General features: G+C 30.3%; 1 protein-coding gene across 1 annotated transcript in view; it reads right to left on the bottom strand.

Annotated features, from left to right (window-relative positions):
- Nucleotides 1-300: 300 nt before the first annotated feature.
- Nucleotides 301-18,743, bottom strand: part of LOC129216165 (endoplasmic reticulum resident protein 44-like) — a 40,566-nt gene continuing 22,123 nt past the window's right edge. Inside the window, exons 7-13 of the mRNA XM_054850336.1 lie at nucleotides 18,475-18,544; nucleotides 15,180-15,296; nucleotides 13,263-13,374; nucleotides 8,075-8,216; nucleotides 7,791-7,884; nucleotides 5,507-5,615; nucleotides 301-3,402 (exon numbers count right to left, since the gene is read on the bottom strand). Of these exons, the coding sequence (XP_054706311.1) occupies nucleotides 5,526-5,615; nucleotides 7,791-7,884; nucleotides 8,075-8,216; nucleotides 13,263-13,374; nucleotides 15,180-15,296; nucleotides 18,475-18,544 (625 nt within the window). The 3' untranslated portion in view covers nucleotides 301-3,402; nucleotides 5,507-5,525. The remainder of the gene's footprint in view (nucleotides 3,403-5,506; nucleotides 5,616-7,790; nucleotides 7,885-8,074; nucleotides 8,217-13,262; nucleotides 13,375-15,179; nucleotides 15,297-18,474; nucleotides 18,545-18,743) is intronic.

Raw genomic sequence — 18,743 nt, forward strand, 5'->3', positions numbered from 1 at the left:
ACTTTAAAAATTCGTAAATATATGAGATAGAATAGTGTATTCATATTTATTTTGAAGTTTGGCCATAATATTTGCATATTAGCATTAAAATTATGATATATCTAATGTGTCGAATTCATTTCTTGTCCTTCTTTATGTATAAAAAAGTACACAAGCATGTTTAATAGTTCAAAAATTATCAGCAAACTTATAGGTAATTTGCATAATGGCATGAATAAAATGTCATTTACACTAAAATGTAAAATACAATGCGTCAATAACTCACAAGTATAAATTAAAGACAGCAACTACAAATTTCTTGAATTAATTTATTATGCTTGAATAAAGTTACATGATTTCCACAGAACTTGTGAAACAAACTTAATTTTATTACAATTTTTATTACAATTGCCCTTTGTGAAATGGAAAGATGTTTTTAAAGGGGGGGGGGGACAAAAGTTCCAATGACCGTGAAAGTAACAAATGCAAAAGAAAGTAAAGGAAAAGAAATTAAGAGATGAAAATAAGCACATGAAACTAAGAATATAATAAATATAAGTTAGATTTTAACTCTAGGGGATAGAGTTGATATGTTTTTTAATCAATTTTTAAAGTAGTCCTATTTCAGTGTTGAAAATTTGCTTTTAAAAATCTTGAGAGTTAAAATGGTAAAAACATTTAAGAACAGGGAGCCTTTTGTACCAAATTTAATTTATTTTTTTATTTAAAAGCCCCTTTGATAACATATATACAGCAGAAAGTAGCTACATTATGAAATGTAGTCACAAAGCTTAGAAGTTATGTACAAATTTTATATACAGACAACCAATTTTTGCCCTAAACACTGGATGAAAATTTTATTGTAACACATGTATATCTATAAAACTATCCATATGTTTTTCTTTAATATGTACATTTCCTAACAAAAAATATAAAGTAATTACAACATTTCCTGCATGTCAATATATTTACATTAAAAATGTTCTTATATTAATATAAAAAAGCGAAGGCAGAAGATGAATTTGAATTTGTGATTTGCTAATACTCGGACAATAAATACATTTCATTAATCATTATTTTAATGATTTTATACACATCATATGAGACTACATAAAAAGTCCAGTATAGAGGGGTGAGAACAGTCAATCAAAATAATAGAATTTAAGAACTACCAACACAAATTTCCCTATTCCAAAAAAGTTAGCTTCTTAAAAATGTACAATTAGATACCATGGCACTTTCGGAAAAGGGCTTGGACAGTCCAGTTATTTTTATTTAATAGAAATTATTGATTAGATGGCATGTCGTTAGACATACATATATAACGCTTCTTTAGAAGAAATGTGGGGAGAGTAACTTTAGAACAGTGGCACTCAACCTTTTCTTTCACCTTATATTAAGATGATTCTGGCAGACCAGAACACATAAAATTTAAAACTACTGTCCATTCTTAAAAGCCAAAACTAGCACTTGGGATTGATTCCATTTTGAAAAAGGGGGCATTTTCCACTCGCATTTGCTGTCTTTTTCGACGCTATTTTACAGGAACTGCTGAGCACATTAGTTTGCATTCTATTTCCTACAGGTTTCCACCCCAATTTTGACAATAAATATCAGAGCAAACCTAACGCATGCACTAATTCGCGTCAGGTTTCGGCTAAGGAAAACAAACAGTATTTAAATTTTTTCTAAATAACACAGGAAAACATGTGAAAAAATGAAAATTACTAACAAACAATTGTTATCATTACTTTATACTCATTTTGTTACTGTAAAGTTTGCATTTGTTTCAATACAAATATTCAGAAACATATTTCTGAATATTTCTCATGGTTTTTAGTTTGTAACATTAAACAGAACAACTGGCCACTCGGGTCGGCTTCATGGGCTGTAGTTTGGCCACCACTGTCTTAGATAATTTCAAAGTTATAATTAACTGAATGGCAGACAATTCTCATCCGAGTGAAAAAAAGAACTGTTTGTGAGATACCATACATGTATACAAATATAAAAGTCTCATATCAAATAAAAGAAGTTGTCTTACAAAAACTGTTTGAAGAAAACAAGTTGAACCATTGTGAGTAAAAAGTTAAAGCCAGCAAATCACCCACAAACGTGCAACCAAAATAATAAAAACAAAAGTCATTCCATCAGAACGAGGCACTGCATAATACTAGATGCAAAATATCCCAAATACTTTGTTGATTTCTTGCTTAAAGCAATGTCTCCAGGGTTGCCACAGGAAAAATGCAATAAACAAGTGCGAAAAAAAAGGAACCAGAGAAACTTAAAAAGTAGCACTAACATGATTAGATAAATGACATAATGAAAAAATTTAAGGAATTTATTTTTATTAGATGAATAAACTACTTTCTATCATTACCTGAACCATATGGTCGTACTAATTAACACTTAAGTTTTTTACTGGCTGTGCTAATTTATGAAATGTCTCTGTTAATCAATGCAACTGGAAAACTGCATACTACATCGCCCATATTGGTTGCAAGAGACGCTGAACTACAGTGTCCACCTGACTTATCAACCAGAGTCGACATTTTACAGTTTGTTTGTTTTGATAGTTTTGGAATACAAATTCATGAATAAATAGGAAAAACTTCTTTTTGGAACAAGAAATACGTAATATCAAGTTTTTTTTAAACAAATAAATTTTATTGTTTTAAAGTAAGATTAAATATATTAAATGATAATTCAGCCTGCAATTTTGTCGGTAATTGTGTTTAATTTTGAAAATAATAGTTATCTTTCAGTTATAGCTTATATTTGCTAAATCGCGAACCAAACTTGGCGAACAAATTTCCTTCATAATTTCTATTTAGTTTAGTTTTAATTCATTTCTAATTTTAGGAAGAATTCAACTAATCATTAATCAAATTCAATGTTAAAAGGCTTTTAACTACATTTGTAATATTCGACAAAATTTTATCTTTCAACACACTGTAACAATGGCACTGAAATAGAATGCCTTATAATTATTATGTTTTTTAATAGACAAACTAAACTTTCTTCAGAATTGTTTCTTCTTAGAATTTTACAAAATATCAAGTGTAGCTCAAAAAAGCACCTGTACAATTAATTTTACTAAACAATTTTTTTTTATAAATCAATATTTAAAAAATTTTGACTTTTCTAGGAAGCATTTCCTTTATTAATATTAAAACTCATCAAACAAGAGGCTAAATTTTGAAAACTTTTGTTTTGAAAGAAAATTTGCTTTTCTCTTGAGAAAGTCTCCTAAGCCGCCTAAAACCAAAAAGGGGGAGCAAAAATTTGCATTTAAGTAGCCTGTGGCAACCTTCCTGTATCTCCCAAATATATAGTAGTGAACAACCAGCACTCACATATAGTTGATCTTGATGTGTTCATGTTTAAGTGAGAAGTGCAAAATGAAAGACAAGCACTTATCTAAAAAAGAAAGAAAGATGAAACATTTTACAATACAAGGATTCAAAAGCTAGTTACAAGTTACAAGGAAGATTTTGTCTTTCGATGAAATAACTAAAAAAATTGATACATTTCTTAACTTCAAAACAAGTTTAATTTAATTTGTTAAACAAAACTTAAGATGAAACCAAATACATTGCAGTTTTTTATTTTTTGGTTTTCTGGAGAGTTTTTTTTTTTTTTTTTTTTTTTTCAAGGTATGAAAATACTCAAGATTTTTCAAAGGGGTGTAATTTGTTTGGAGGAGTGAGACACAGGAAAACAGTAAAGACTGTAATAGGATCAAATCCATTAAAAAAAAAACGTTTAATGAATGAAACCAAACTATACTGCAGTTTTTATTTTCATACAATAAGGTTTTTTGTGCATATCTTTGATGGGCTTTTTTCTTTTTTAAAAGAGTCAAAAAGAAAACAAAAGAAATAAGTTGCAGAATAGTGATGGAAATTGATACTTTTCTCGTTAAAAATTACAGTACATTATTATATTTTCAGGGTTGCCAACCTTGGAAAAACAATTTGAGGAGTATCTATGGTGATTTTGAGGAGCATTTTGAAATTTTGCAGAACACCTAGGTATTTTGCATAAAACTCAATAAAAAAAATGAGAACCACTCATCTAAAATTGTTTTTGTGCTTTGATAGTTATTTTAAGCACTAGCATGAAAATGAAAAACAGCTTTAAATGCTGTCATATTTGAAAATGCTTGGCCGGAAAATGTGGAGCAAAATTACTTTTTTGCGGAGCTGGAGAGTTTTGCTATTTTTGTGAATCAACTCTGTAAAGATGCGGAGCAGTTGGCAACCCAGCATTTATATGTAACTTTAAAATGAAACAAACATACACCTAAACATATGTCTTTCAATATACATGCACACACAGAGATACAGAGAGAAATTGCTTTTTTTTTCAAAGCATTAAAAATACTCAAGATTTTTTAAAGGGGCAAAATTTATTTTGGGGGAATAAAGTACAGGAAATCATTAAAGACCATCATAAGATCAAATCCCCCTAAAAAAACAACTCTTTTAGGGATGAAATATGAGATGGCAGGGCAAGAACAGAATGTACTTTTTTGACTTTCAACACTCAAGAGTGTCTGACTTTAAAATAAAAGAGAAAGTCAAAAATAATATTTTAAAATCTTTGATGCTTTCTTTCTCTGACATTTTCCACAGTACTTAAGTTTTAGTTGTAACACAATAGGGCAAAAATAAGCTTAAATAAATTTCTGAGCCAAATTTCTGATTTTCAATGCATGAAATACTCTTGTAGGAGCATTAAAAATATCAGTGTATAAGTATATACTAACACGCATATGTATAGCATACATGCATTCCTTTATATTTTTTGAGAGCGAGAGACACAAAACTGTTGATGAACAAGTGAGAAAAAACCTTAATAACTTGAGCTGATAAGAAAGCATAGCATTTTTATTTTCAAAAAAAATTGTAAAAATTTTTTTGGGAAAATAATGTTAGAGTTTAACTATGGAAAACCTGTGTACACTATAATTAGTGCACTAAAATCGCACTGAGATCATTGGTCAAAAAAATGAATATCCTTGGTCAAAAAAAAAAAAAGAGTTAGGGGGTCTATGAATATCATAAGTATTTTAAATAGTTTTTTACTTGCAGCATACTATGATATGTGTAAAACATTTAAAAACAAATACCAGTACAATGTACAAACTTTAAAGTGACAACTGAAATCACAGCATGAATTAAAGTAAAATACAAAAATTCACTGAAAGATGAAATCCTTTACTTTGCATTCCTAGATTTTAGACATTAGCAGAAAAACCAAAACTTAAAAATTCAAATTTAATAAAAATAATGGAAAAAAAACATAATAGTTAATTTTTTTCCTAAGAAATTATGCAATAATTTATTTTGAACAAATAATGAAGAAGAAATTCATTCATAGTTTAATTTATAATTAAACATGAAAAAATACACTAACAGCAGTATCTTATTTGATGAATTATGAATCAAAGAAATTATTTAGCACATTTGGTTAATAAATAAAATCATGTAATTACTAGTTTGAAGATTAAAGTACTTACTTGACAAAAAATTAAAATATCACAATTCATCTCTTAACAGTGTGTATCTGTTCCTAGATGGTGCAAGTTTCCTAAATGATGACTCAGGAGGGTTTGTTGATATAACATTCTGGAAAAATAATAAACAAAATTGCTCAATGAGTGTCTAGATCATTTTATTTACTTCAAAGTTTTAAAAGAGTGTAAAAAGGAATTATTTTAAATGCAAAAATAAAAGGAAAAATCTTTTCTATTTTTAAAAAGCAAGTAAAATTTCCAAAAATATTTAATAAATTAATTGCTAAGAAAAGTTTAAACTTCTCAACATTTTGCTTCAATCGCAAGCACTTTTGCAATACACCCTTCAGTCAGAAAAAGGTTTTCAAGGCACAACCCTAAATTTGAACCATTAACACTATAGACAAATTGCATTTAATTTAAACATGTCCATAGTTAGAGAAAATACCTAGCATTGCTTGGGTCAGTAATTATTGAGAGAAACAATAGCTATTTGCTTTCTCATATTTACAAAAGCAAGTAAAATTTACAAAAGCATTTATTGAACTAGTTACTCAGAAAACCATTTAAGTTTTTGAGCAATCACGATTGCCTATTGTTCTCACTTGACTATTTTGATGTCCCTTGATTTTATTTTCCCACCGCCACTCTCTGCAGCATCACCGTCGACCGGGTCCTCACGATGCTGCTCCTCTAGCGAAAGCTGTCTCCAGGTTGCATCCATATCCTATACACACACACATACACAACTACACACACACACGCACGCACACACACACAGACACACAACTACCCACACATTCATGCCTGTACACAGACACAAACACATATGCCTTCATACACATACCCCCTGCATGCACACAAACACACACACACCTACACACATATACACAAACACATACACACAACTACCCACACATTCATGCCTGCACACAGACACAAACACACATGCTTACACACACATACACATAACCCCTACACACAAACACACATACCACCAACACACACGCCTACATACACACACTCGTGATTGTGAAAAACATAATTTGAATTCAAGATGTCAAAATTCAAATTAATTTTTCTTTTTTTTAAATTTTTTATCAGTTACAAGAACTTTTAAAATGGAAATTCAACAATTTTTCAAAAGTCAGAAAATATTTTTCAAGGCACTTCCATGAATGCATACCATAAACACTGTTGGCAGATTTCATTTAATTTAAACATATAATTAACTAGTGAAAATACTCAGCATTGCCTGAGTCAGTAATAATGGAGAGAAACAATTGCTATTTGCTTTCTCAATAGAAATCACTCATCACACTGGCATGACTGGGTGAATGTTTGAACTTGAATAAAAATAACTTATCCAACAACATTAGGAAGAACTGCCAAATCTGTTGCCAGTAACATGGTAATGGATTTGACAGTAACTGCAAAATAGCTTTCCAAACCCTACATGATAATTAATAACAAAAAGAAATAAATCAAAATGTTTTTAAAGGATTAATGAAAAAACTATATTTAATCAAAATAAAGCAATTAATTGACATTCTTAACACAAAAAACTAGGCAATGGATTCGACAATGAGTTAAAATACTTTAAAACAAATTGTTTATACTACTACACTGTTATTATTTTAACTGAAAAGGAAATAACTACAAGTGAATATTTTACTAGTAGGAGTGTTTTTAATGAAAATGTATTCAGATCTTGCAAAAATCATAAACCTTTTTTTTCTTGATCTTGCATCTTGGCAACAGACTTGATGTAATATGAGGTACAAAGTGCTTTTTAAATATTTTTATTTAAAAAAAAAAAAAATACTCTCAGGAATAATAAAGGCTACAAATAATAAGTAGTATCCACATGAAATGTCTCACTTTTTATCCTTCTATAGTAATAGAAGGAGCGAAAAAATATTGACAAAATATGAAATGTAGAAGAGGTACAGCTATTTTTTTCATCTACTACTTAGTACATTTACTAGATACAAAAGAGTTAAATCTTTAAAGAAAATATATGCAAGTAGACTTTTTTTTTTCCATATTTGTTGTGCAGTGTATCCTGTACCCTAAAGAAATGTAATATTAGCAGTCAGTTAAAAAGAACACATTAAGAGTAAAATAATCTTTTTCTGTGTGGGGCAGTATATGTATGAATACTTCGAAAATGACTCATCTATGTCATGCTATAAGCATTTTGCTATTTCATTTTGTATGTGTCTGTCTTATTTTTTGCTAACACTCTTTTTGAATGAACAAAAGCTGAAACTTATGGCATGCTTACATCACTAGTTACAGGATCAGGTCCATAATGGAATTCTCGATGCAACTTTCCAGAAAACAAATCTAAAACAAACTCCTTTAGTTTTCCAGGAACACTGAAAAAATAATTAAAATAATGTATTCAAGCAAAACTAAAGCACACGCTCGCAAAACGTCAAAAGTACTATCAAATATTTAAAAAAAAACAAACCAGAATACTGAAATTTTAACGAAAAAAGGTTTAAAATAAATAAAACTTATGCATTAAATTAAAAGAGCAATATGAAAGGTTCATCCACAACTTACTGAATATCATTGAAGCTAGAAAATAGATACATGTGGCGAAAACTATCGATTGCAATAAGTGGTAAATCTTTATGACTCTTTCCTAAATGATGCAAGGGATGAGCAAATTTCACACCATCAGCAATCAAAAAATTCACTAGTGCTATGGGAAACAAAATACAAAATAAGCTAAATACGAATAATATTCTACAAAATTTGCATAATTAATAGTAAAATCTGATAAATACTTTACATTGAAGTAAGAGGAGCAAAATGACTTGATGCAAATTAAATGAATTAACATGAAATGTAAACAAAGATGTGAAATTTGAAATGCTCATTTCTAGGATACCAAAATAAGCCTCTTCTTCAGTAAAAAATAGAGGTCCGCAGCAACGTAAAACACAGGATGAGAGAAAAAATATATATACTGACATTGGCAGTCAGAAACTGGAACAATACACTTCATCCAAAGGTAGGAATTGTGTTAAGAAAGCTGTACTAAGGGAATGAAGTTAAAAAAAGAACATGGTTCCCACTCTCTCAACAGGTTAAAAAAAGGGGGATTTTATTTTATGGCCTCTTTCCCGCAGATATGGGAGCATTTCACACACAAAAACTATAACAAAAATTCTATAAATTTTATAATGTTAGAAAATTATGCTGAGGCATGCAACTTTTAAATTATGATTTAAAGACTAAAACAACTGTGAATTAAAAAGGCTATGGTTTGATTGAAATTGTTCCACCTAATTCAAAGAACAAAAAAACTCAATGGGCACAACATAAAAACTCAATAGGGAAAAACGTACAATCAAACAAAATTTAATAAAGAATTGTAAAAATGCATGGACATTGTGTTTACTGCAGTAGTGTAAACCTAGACTTTCTTTTGCACGCAAGGTTCTCCCCCCCCCCCCCCCGGTAGTGAAATTTAAAACAAAATCTTTCAATAATGAAACGGATTAATCTTAAAAACTTTTTCGTTCATTCAAAAAATTAATCCCAATCGTAATAGAGAAAAGGAGTTATAACAGTCAGTTATAACTTTTTATGTAAATGAGTAATGAATGAAGCCCTTGTCATTGTCATTTTCAGCAAACAAGATGGAAGCAAATGGAGTTCTGTTTAAAAAAAAAACAGAAAACCTTTAATCATTATATAGAGGTATTGGGGGGGGGGGGAGGAAGTGTTGCCAGATGGTCAAATCCAGATTTCCCCAATTCCCTTCCAACTTTTCCCCAAAAGGCGATGTTTTCTATCAAAATTCCCCAAATTCAAAAAAAAAATTTCCACTAATATTTTCATAAAACGAATCGATTTCCTCAATATTTTTGTCTCTTGAAAATTTTTTTTTCCCCCAAATAGCCGAATTTTCTTATAAAATTCCCCAACTTTTTTTCTTCCCATTTTCACTTTTTTTTTTTGTCTTTATCTTTATCTCTCTTTATCTTTACTAATAATGAAGCTAAATCCTCTCTGGATATCTCTCTGTCTGTCAGGATCTTTCTGACGCGCATAGCGCCTAGACCGTTCGGCTGATTTTTATGAAATTTTGCAAAGTTAGTTTGTAGCATGAAGGTGTGCACTAGGGTGGGTCGATTTTGACTTTTTTTTTAAATCGAAAACGCCTGTGGTGGGAAAAGTTGTGTATTGGCATCAAATGCTCGCATAAAAATTTTTTTGGAAATCAAAATATATTTAGATCCCCCGCCAGCCCCTTAAAGTTTGGCCAAATATTTAGAATTGACATTTTTAAATTTTTTTAAAAAAAATCTTATGTATAATATTTTTAATCGCCTGTGGTGGGAAAAATTGTGTATTGACATCTAATGCTCATATAAATTTTCTTTTGGTAATCAAAATATATTTATATTCCTCACCAGTCCTTTGAAATTTCACCAAATATGGAAAAATTGACATTTATTTGTTATTTCTTAAATTTCTCATGTTTGATTTTTTTAATCACCCGTAGTGAAAATGATTGCCTAGTAAGATACTTTACTCATAAGTAATAATAATAATAATAATATTCAAGCTCCGCTCAACCGGTAAAATTTGGAATATTTTCATAATTTTTAAAATCTTGACGTTTTAAAGCAAAAATTTTATCCGACACTTTTTTAAAAAAATTTAAGCATTTTTTATACTTTATTCTTCTATAATAACACTATAAAATTCTTTAGGCTTAAAACATAAGTATAAACGATTAAAGTACCAGAAATCCGTCGTCGCAGTTTTACAGCAGCTCTTCGCTCATTTTCCCGAAGTATTAGCGGAAAATGGCCAAGAATTCACCTCGGAGTTTTTTGTAATAAATAAGTTTTACACCTTATACATTGCTTTGTTCTTAAATTTTGGCATTAATTTTCGGGAAGCCAATGTTGTACGTATAAAGCCATCATGGCGTGTTGCTTCACAAACAGATAAAGATGCTTCTGTTACCAACCTAACTGCTCTTTCATGGTAAATTCCACAACTCACTTTCAATAACGGCACCCGTTTTAGCTACTTTCTCAAGTTCCGCATTGTTTGGTGAGTGGAGGGTCTGTAAGGACACAATTTTGCCGATTTATCAATTCTGTATAGTCTTTTGCTCGAAAATTTAGAGGTGAAAAGACAAAATCACGAACAATTTCATTAGTAAGCCTTCAGGATTGTTCTGTAGCCTAATTTCCTTACTGAGGATTGCGTGCCGTTCATCATGGCTATCAGCAGGTTTTCTGGATGACCAAAAAAAAAGAAACCATTTCTTTATATAACAGGGTCAACTATTGATTTCAGTTCATCACTAAGATATCTTGAGTAGTGGATAACTTACCAAAGATGTTGTGCACCGGCTATGCATGAAAGCTCAGTTTTAATCAAAAACCAAACTTTTGCATATACTTTTATAATGTATTCTACAATAGTCCTATTTCTGATTCTTTGTACCGACATACAAACGAAGTACTCTGTTTGCTGTTGTAAGCCACCTAGCATGAGAAAGCTTTCCTGGTGATTTGGTGGACTGTGATGTTGAACAATTTCCTGAACATATTGCTCGACATATTTCATACAAGTATTTTTGGTCAGTGCAAGTCCGTCTGTATCAACTGTTGACAAATGAAAAGCGATTTTTTTAAAGTTGACAATTGGTACTGCTCACATGTGCCAAGAAGTTTCCCTATAGGACCATTATATGTAAAAGGACCTGTAGTGCTTCCATCAAGATGCCGTAACGGATAGGGTAAAGGTAGCTCATTGGCATGCAATTGACATATGAGCCACTGCAATGGTCTTTTTAAATGCAGCTCAAACAATCTTATTACACCATCTTTCACACCAGTATTGACTGCTGTTCCATCTGATCCTACTGCAATTAAATCCACAGTAGATACTTAGGTTGTTTTTAAATAGTCTAATATGCTTGATAACACTTCATTCGCTGTACCAATTCTTCTGTTCTGAGTTTTTCGTTACGATTTCTATTTGGTTCATATATGCTTGGCTAAGTGCCAAGAACAGGCCGATTTGTCAGACTGGGGGGTGGGTGATTTATATGGTTTCATTATATCACAGAGAAGAAGAAAAATAAACATTCGGAGGCAAACGAGCAATTTCAGATCCCGGTAGGGGTGGTATATGTAATATGATATGATAATTATTTTGTTCACAAACAAAGGGTCTTACTATTTACTATTTACACCACAGGTGATTAAAAAAAATACATAAGAAATGAAAAAAAAGTTTTAAAAAAAGTTAATTTTTACATATTTATCAAAACTTCAGGGACCTGGCAAAAGGTATAAATGTATTTTAATTACCAAATTTTTTTTTAATGAACATTAGATGTCAATACACAACTTTTCCCACCACAGGCAATTAAAAATATTATACATAAGATTTTTAAAAAAAAATTAAAAATATCAATTTTTACATATTTGACCAAACTTTAAAGGGCTGGCAGGGGATCTAAATATATTTTGATTTCCAAAAAAATTTTTATGCGAGCATTTGATGCCAATACACAACTTTTCCCACCACAGGCGTTTTCGATTTCAAAAAAAAAGTCAAAATCGACCCACCCTAGTATGCACCTCGAAGCAATTTTAGGAAAAATAGATTTTGTTCTTTTTCTATTCAAATTTTAAGAATATTTTCCCGAGCAAAATCATCATAAGATGGACGAGTAAATTACCAAGCTATCATAACATGGAACCGTAGCGTGGGCAAGCCAATTGGAGAGAAGTTCATCATGCATTAAATATACAGGGGAAACAAAAGACCTTTTAATTTTCTACTGCGTACAAAGCCGTGCGGGTGCCACTAGTCACAAATACAAGCGCCTGACCGAAAGATAAGAAATAGCCAAATATTTTTTTTTCTGCTTGCATTGACTACTATGCTTCTGTATGTACATTTAAACTATGATTTTTGTATATATTTATCCAAGAGCATTCTTTATCACACTTATTTTTACCCGTTTCACGTATCAACTGGCTACTCACGCAGAACATTGAACGCGAATTCCATAGCATAATATTCCGCATAATGCGAAATCCATAAAGTTGAGCAAAGCTAAACCACGCTGTTTGATACAAACAATGTAACTACTACTTCTTGACGCGAATCAAAATGCGAAAAAAAATTCTTTTTTCCCCCCCAAGGTTCCCCCCCCCCCCCAGGTTTTCCCCAAGAAAAAAATTTTTCCCCAAAGAATTCTCCTCAAAACCCATTTCCCCAAAATTTCCCCAGAAAGCACCAGATTTCCCCAAAATGGGGAAATTTCCCCCAATCTGACAACACTAGGATCCATAAAAACTAAAGTTTTTTAAGCCTCTTTTCAAAAGTTTAATTAATTTTGTAAGAGTAATGTTTGTGTTACGTCCATTTCTGAGCACGACTTTCGTCAAGGATCTCTATTTTTCCATCAGTACTTCACCAAGGATGGTGTTGAAATCAAAAAAGACTCTTGGATTAATAAATAATTCAGAAATTGAAGGAGACAAAATTTTGTATGAAAGAATTTTTTCCTTTTTTGTCAAAATTTTCAATGTAGCTAAAAAAACCAATTTGATGACATACTTTAATTTCATAGAGAAATGAAATTTATGAAAATTAAAATATTGATACATGATAAAGCTCATTCTTCTCAAAATATATTTACACAGACCTAATAATGACATGTCAGACCCCTAATTGTATCCCTAATAATAATTTTACTTACTTCGATCATCAAGTAGTTGCTTTTCGACTTCTTTAGAATATATTTTAGGGCTTTCAGTGTCATCTGGATGGTGAAAAAGAATCAAAAATGGTATACCTTCTTCGGTTAATTCCTATGGAGGAAAGTATAAATTATTCTTTTACAGTGTATAAAATAACTCTTTCCCTTTCACTGTTCAGTAAAAATGTTTAGAATTAAATTGAAATAAAATTCCACGGCACTAAAACCAGGGATGCAGAGCCAGAGTCCAGCTGATTTTCGGGTAAAGAAATTGGGAGTTGGAGGCTTAACAGTTCCAGGAGTTTGAGTAGGTCATACTGTAAGCCCCGCTTAATCAAGTAACGGATAAACGAATACCCGCTTATACTATTAAAACCTCCTGGAACTGAATATTTTCCCATAGACACAATGTTAAAGATCCCCGCTTTGTCAAACAATTTCCCTGGATAATTGAATAATACTGATCATCATTCGCAAATATTTTTGCTGAAGTTTTCTTACAATAAATTTAGAAAGAACAATTTTTGGCTAAAAATATAAAGTAATATTTTTCGCCGACAATAGGCGAGAAGAACATCCATATTACATCAAAACGTTTCCACTATTCCATAGTTTCTTGTATCTTTGCCATTACAATAAAAAAAAATGATGGGGCAGTCGATAATTGAACCAACCAACAGAAAGAAATATACACATTTTAGACAATAACAAATTGATGTAAAACACAGCAGAGAGGGGGGGGGGGGAGAGTCGGAAATATGTTCCCAACACAACCCCCACCTTGAGGAAGCAACTCACTGTTATGGAATTTTTCAAAAAATTATGTACTGAAAAAAGGTGCTAAAACAAAGATTTTATAACTCAAGTTGTAAGTTACTTATTCTAATTTTCATCCATACTTGTTTTTTTCTATTAATTATTATTAAACTATTTTGTTGTTAACTTAGCTTATTTCAAAAACTTTTTACCAATAACATTAATTAATTCATTTATATAGCTACTGCTTTGTTATTGTTACGTTTTAAGACAAATGTTGTCATTTTAGAAAGGTAAATAAATTTTCCCTGCTTAATAAAAGACCCTGCTTAATGGAATAATATTTCTTGGAACCCACAATATTCGATTAAGTGGAGCGGACAATATTCCCTCTGAGTGGCAGCTACGTTATGGTTGTATAGTTGCAGTCTGGCTGATTTTGAGGTAACAGTTCTAGTTGGATGCTTTGCAATCCCTGAAGTTTGAGTCTCAATTTTCTTCCGATTCCACAATCCCGACTACAACTACTTAAAGTAGTTCTTTTCATTTTATTTATCTTTTAGAAAACATACTTTTTTAAAGTCTGAATGTAGCACATCATAAATTTTTGATTTACAGTTAGTTAATTATTTTTAATTAATTGTTTCTTTTAAATTGAAAACCACTATTTACGATCATGCATGAAAAAATATTCCTCAATTTTTATTTTTGAAAATGTTTTTTTTGGTAACTTTTTATCATTAATATTTTTATGGACAATATTATAAAAATTTAAAGTAATTATCTTTATTAGTTTCATTAATTAATTTATTTTATAAATTACTTTCACACAATATGTTGCACAGATTGGTAGTTTAAAGATATATCGGTTATGCAGCATTTACACATTTTTTAAATATTTTGTATACTTAGTTAATTATTGAAGACAAAAGTAATATTTGCTATGAATAGCAATTATTTGTGAGAACATTCAACGTAGCAATCTTAATTTCTAAAGATACATATCACGATATGCACAACACATGATTGCACATGCTGAGCATTTAAACCAACTACTACATACTTGAAAGCTAGGTAACATACTTGAGAAGTAGGTATCAAAAAGTACTTATTGGGTAACAACAGTTTATTTTAAGAAAGAAATTAACTAAGTAAAAATACCTCTGCATTTTCAAATGTAATTTCTCGCACAAGTGGTATACATCTATTTGTAGCCCAAGCGCTCAATTCATCATAACTAAGCAAAGCACCAATATATACTTCATCTTGAACTCCAATCTACATAAAATGAAGATAAGAAATGGTTATGTAAGACAATATTATACAACTACTTGACCTTTTTTCAACTAATAGCTTGATTTTTTTTTTCTTTTTTGAACTAGCATTTTTTCCAAAATTTTACTTAATAAAAAACAAATTTAGAGGGAGAAAAGGGTTAAAGAAAAGTAAATGCGCAGAATTTTATTATGTATTGAAATTAAGCAAGTTTAATAAGAAAGAAGTTGACGCATACTTAAACAGGGGTACTTTCCTATAAACCAACGATTTTACTATATCAGCTATTTCTCTTTCAATTAATTAGTTTTGATTTAATTTTGACCCAAATCAATCCAAAGATACTTTTTCAACAGTTAAAAACCATTTTCAAAAATGAAATATGTCTCTGTTACATAAAAAAAAAACTATTACATATCTTAAAAACTAATTAAATTCCTTCTTTCAAACTGTCAGGAATTATGTATCAAATATAGTTCCACGTAAAATCAGGGTTAGTGATTTTATTAATTTTTTTTTTAAATCAAAAAACTGATTTTTTTTAATTTAAATCGGATTTTTTTTGACTTAAATCAGACTTTTTTTTTTTAATTTTCAAAAATTTGTAGATATAAATTACTTTAAATTTATTAATTTAATATATTTCATACAATAGATGAATCCATTCAACTTTTAAAACTAAGAGAAGTTCTATAACTATCCAATAATATTTTAAGATTTATAAATATGTTATAATGCTTAGATAAGAATTAATTTTGTTTTATGCTTTGCATAAAGATAAGGTTTTCATCATCATGTACGTTTTTAGTGGAAAATAATACGCTGCACAATTACTTTTCTGAACTACATTAGCCATGGTGTACAAGAAAAACTCTAAATTTTTATTTTGTTCTAAACTGTAATTTTGGAGTAAAAGCAAGAGAGTGAAAATCTGTTACACACACAGAAAGAGGGATTTATGCAGTTTTGCCAGTTGAAGTTAAGATAGTTTAATGCAGTGTAGTTAAATTTAGAGCAATACATTCTAAAAATGCAAAATTAATTTATAAAAGTAAAATCAACCGATTTTAATTAATGATTTTGTTAAAAAAAATCACTTAATTCAAATCATTTGATTTAAGTATGTGATTTTTTTAATCACTTGATTTAAATCCTGCTTTTAATCAAGCTGATTTAAATCAACAAACTCTGTGTCAAATGTTCTTTATAATGGAGACAACTGTAATTCAAGCTTTGTTTGACATAGACACACAAACAAAGGAAAAACAAGCTATGGAGCAAAATTACAAGAAATGTTTTTCTATCATACAGCTTTGAATATGGAAAAAATTAAGGGGGGAAAATAGATACAGTAAGAACTCTTTTTAGGGGGGGGGGGGTAATACGTCAGAAAGGCAAATAACTTTAAGTAGATAAGACTTAAATTGCATCACTTTATTTAATAGGATTTTTTTTTTTCAATCAGGGTAACATAAAAAAATAAAATTTAGAAATTTTTTCAGAAAGGAAGGAAATATGTACGCATCAATAATCAATTATACCAAAAATAAAATCTCTTAAAGAATCTCCAAACAAAGATCTCTCCCCCTCCCCAAAAATGACTATTTCCCAAAAAATTGTTGAGGATGGGAAGGGGCAGCAGATGGAGATACAGTTTTTCATCAGCTTATATCCTTATTATACTTAGAAAATTTTTATTTCTAAATATTTGCTGTCATTTCATTCATCATGTCATTGTTATTTCATTTTATTTTTGCTTTTAGAGACACTCCTATAAGTTAAGTCATGCTTTTATTTATTTTCTAGTTTTCATTCAAAAAATACTGGAAAGCAGGCTCAAAATAATTATAGGAATAAGACTACAATAAATACTTTCTAGTAATAACAATATGAAAGTTACAAACAGCAAGACACATATTCATGCAGTAAAACCTCTGTTTACAACAATCAGAAACAAATCTTACCAAAAAGTGGTTTAACCTGTTCGACACGAACGACGCGTCTTTGCGTCAGCACTAGGTGGTTCCTCAGATACGAAAAACGCATCCGTGCGTTACGGTAAGTAGTACGCGGCGGGCCTAACGACGACGCTTTTCTGCGTTTTGGATTTGGAATGAAATGTTTACTCTTAGATGGCGTTACTTATCCATGTTCCGTTCAAATGATTCCTGTTCAAATGATTCCTCTCCTGCGTTAGTATTTTTCTGTCTGACGTAAGAATGGGGTCTGTCAAGTGTCTGTGATTTATTGGATTTCATGAAAGAAAATATAAACATGTCCTCGCAAGTTTGAAGGGAAATGTGTACTCATTTTGAAGTGGCTCTTTCTAGTTTCGATTCCATTTATAATGGGATTGGAGGGGAGATATTCTAGCAAGGGGTTTTACTTTTATGTTCATTTAGTAGCCATGGTGAACATGTTTTATCTTTCCGAGGAGGAAATATCTTAATTTATGACTGATCCATCTATGGATCTTTTGGGTCACACTGAAACAACTATAAATTATTTTTGTTGGAGTTCTTTATGCAGTAGTTACTTTCGAAAATGATATGCTGAAAAAGGCAAAGAACTTAGGCGGAGATGTGCAATTTGCTAAAAGCAGAATAAAAGACGTAACACTACTAATGAGTGTAAAATGCTCAATGCGCATTTATCTGTGCTTTGAAATTTTTCATGTGGCTTTAAAATATTAATTCTTACAATATTCTTCAAGTATTTCAAAATATTAAGCACAAATATTTCCCCTGTTTTGTAGAAAATATATTGTTTAATTTTGGTACTTTTAGTTATTGTAAAAACAATATATTTTGCATTTTTATTGTTAAATATTAATTATTTTCATTCAATTTTTTGTTATGATTGAAATTTTGATAGATTTTATCATATATTAAAAAATGGTTTCATTTCTGCTTAAAGTATACATTTTATCCATTATTATGTATGCGTACTTTCCGAAATTGCGTATTAGGCTTCGAGGGAGAAATTGCCCCGGCCTGTGCGCACAGTCTGCGTGTAACAGCTGCCGTCCTGAGGGAGCGCTATCTTCTGCGAACTGCCGTCCCGAACGGGTTAAAAAGAAGATTCAATAAAGTAAGAACCAAGTACATATTTGAGTAAAATATTAAAAATACATGAGTATTTTACTATCAAACTGCAAAAATTTAACTAACAATGAAATTACCTTTGACTTCATTGGACTGAACACTATTTTTGCATTTTGGTTTTCTGAAAATTCTTTCATTGCCAATTCACTAGAAAAAGAAAATTTCAATTTAAATATGCATCACTTCGTTTTTTAAAGAAGAATTAAACTTATTCAAAAGGGAATTTAATTTTCATTCATTATAAATATTTGTAAGACAAAAAAAGCTCTCCTTCTTTACATTATAATATCCTTATTGAAACAGAAGTAACAAGTAACTAAAATTAAAAATTTAAAAAAACCCTGAT

Source organism: Uloborus diversus, chromosome 2, assembly GCF_026930045.1.
Source record: "Uloborus diversus isolate 005 chromosome 2, Udiv.v.3.1, whole genome shotgun sequence".
NCBI classification, from domain to species: domain Eukaryota; kingdom Metazoa; phylum Arthropoda; class Arachnida; order Araneae; family Uloboridae; genus Uloborus; species Uloborus diversus.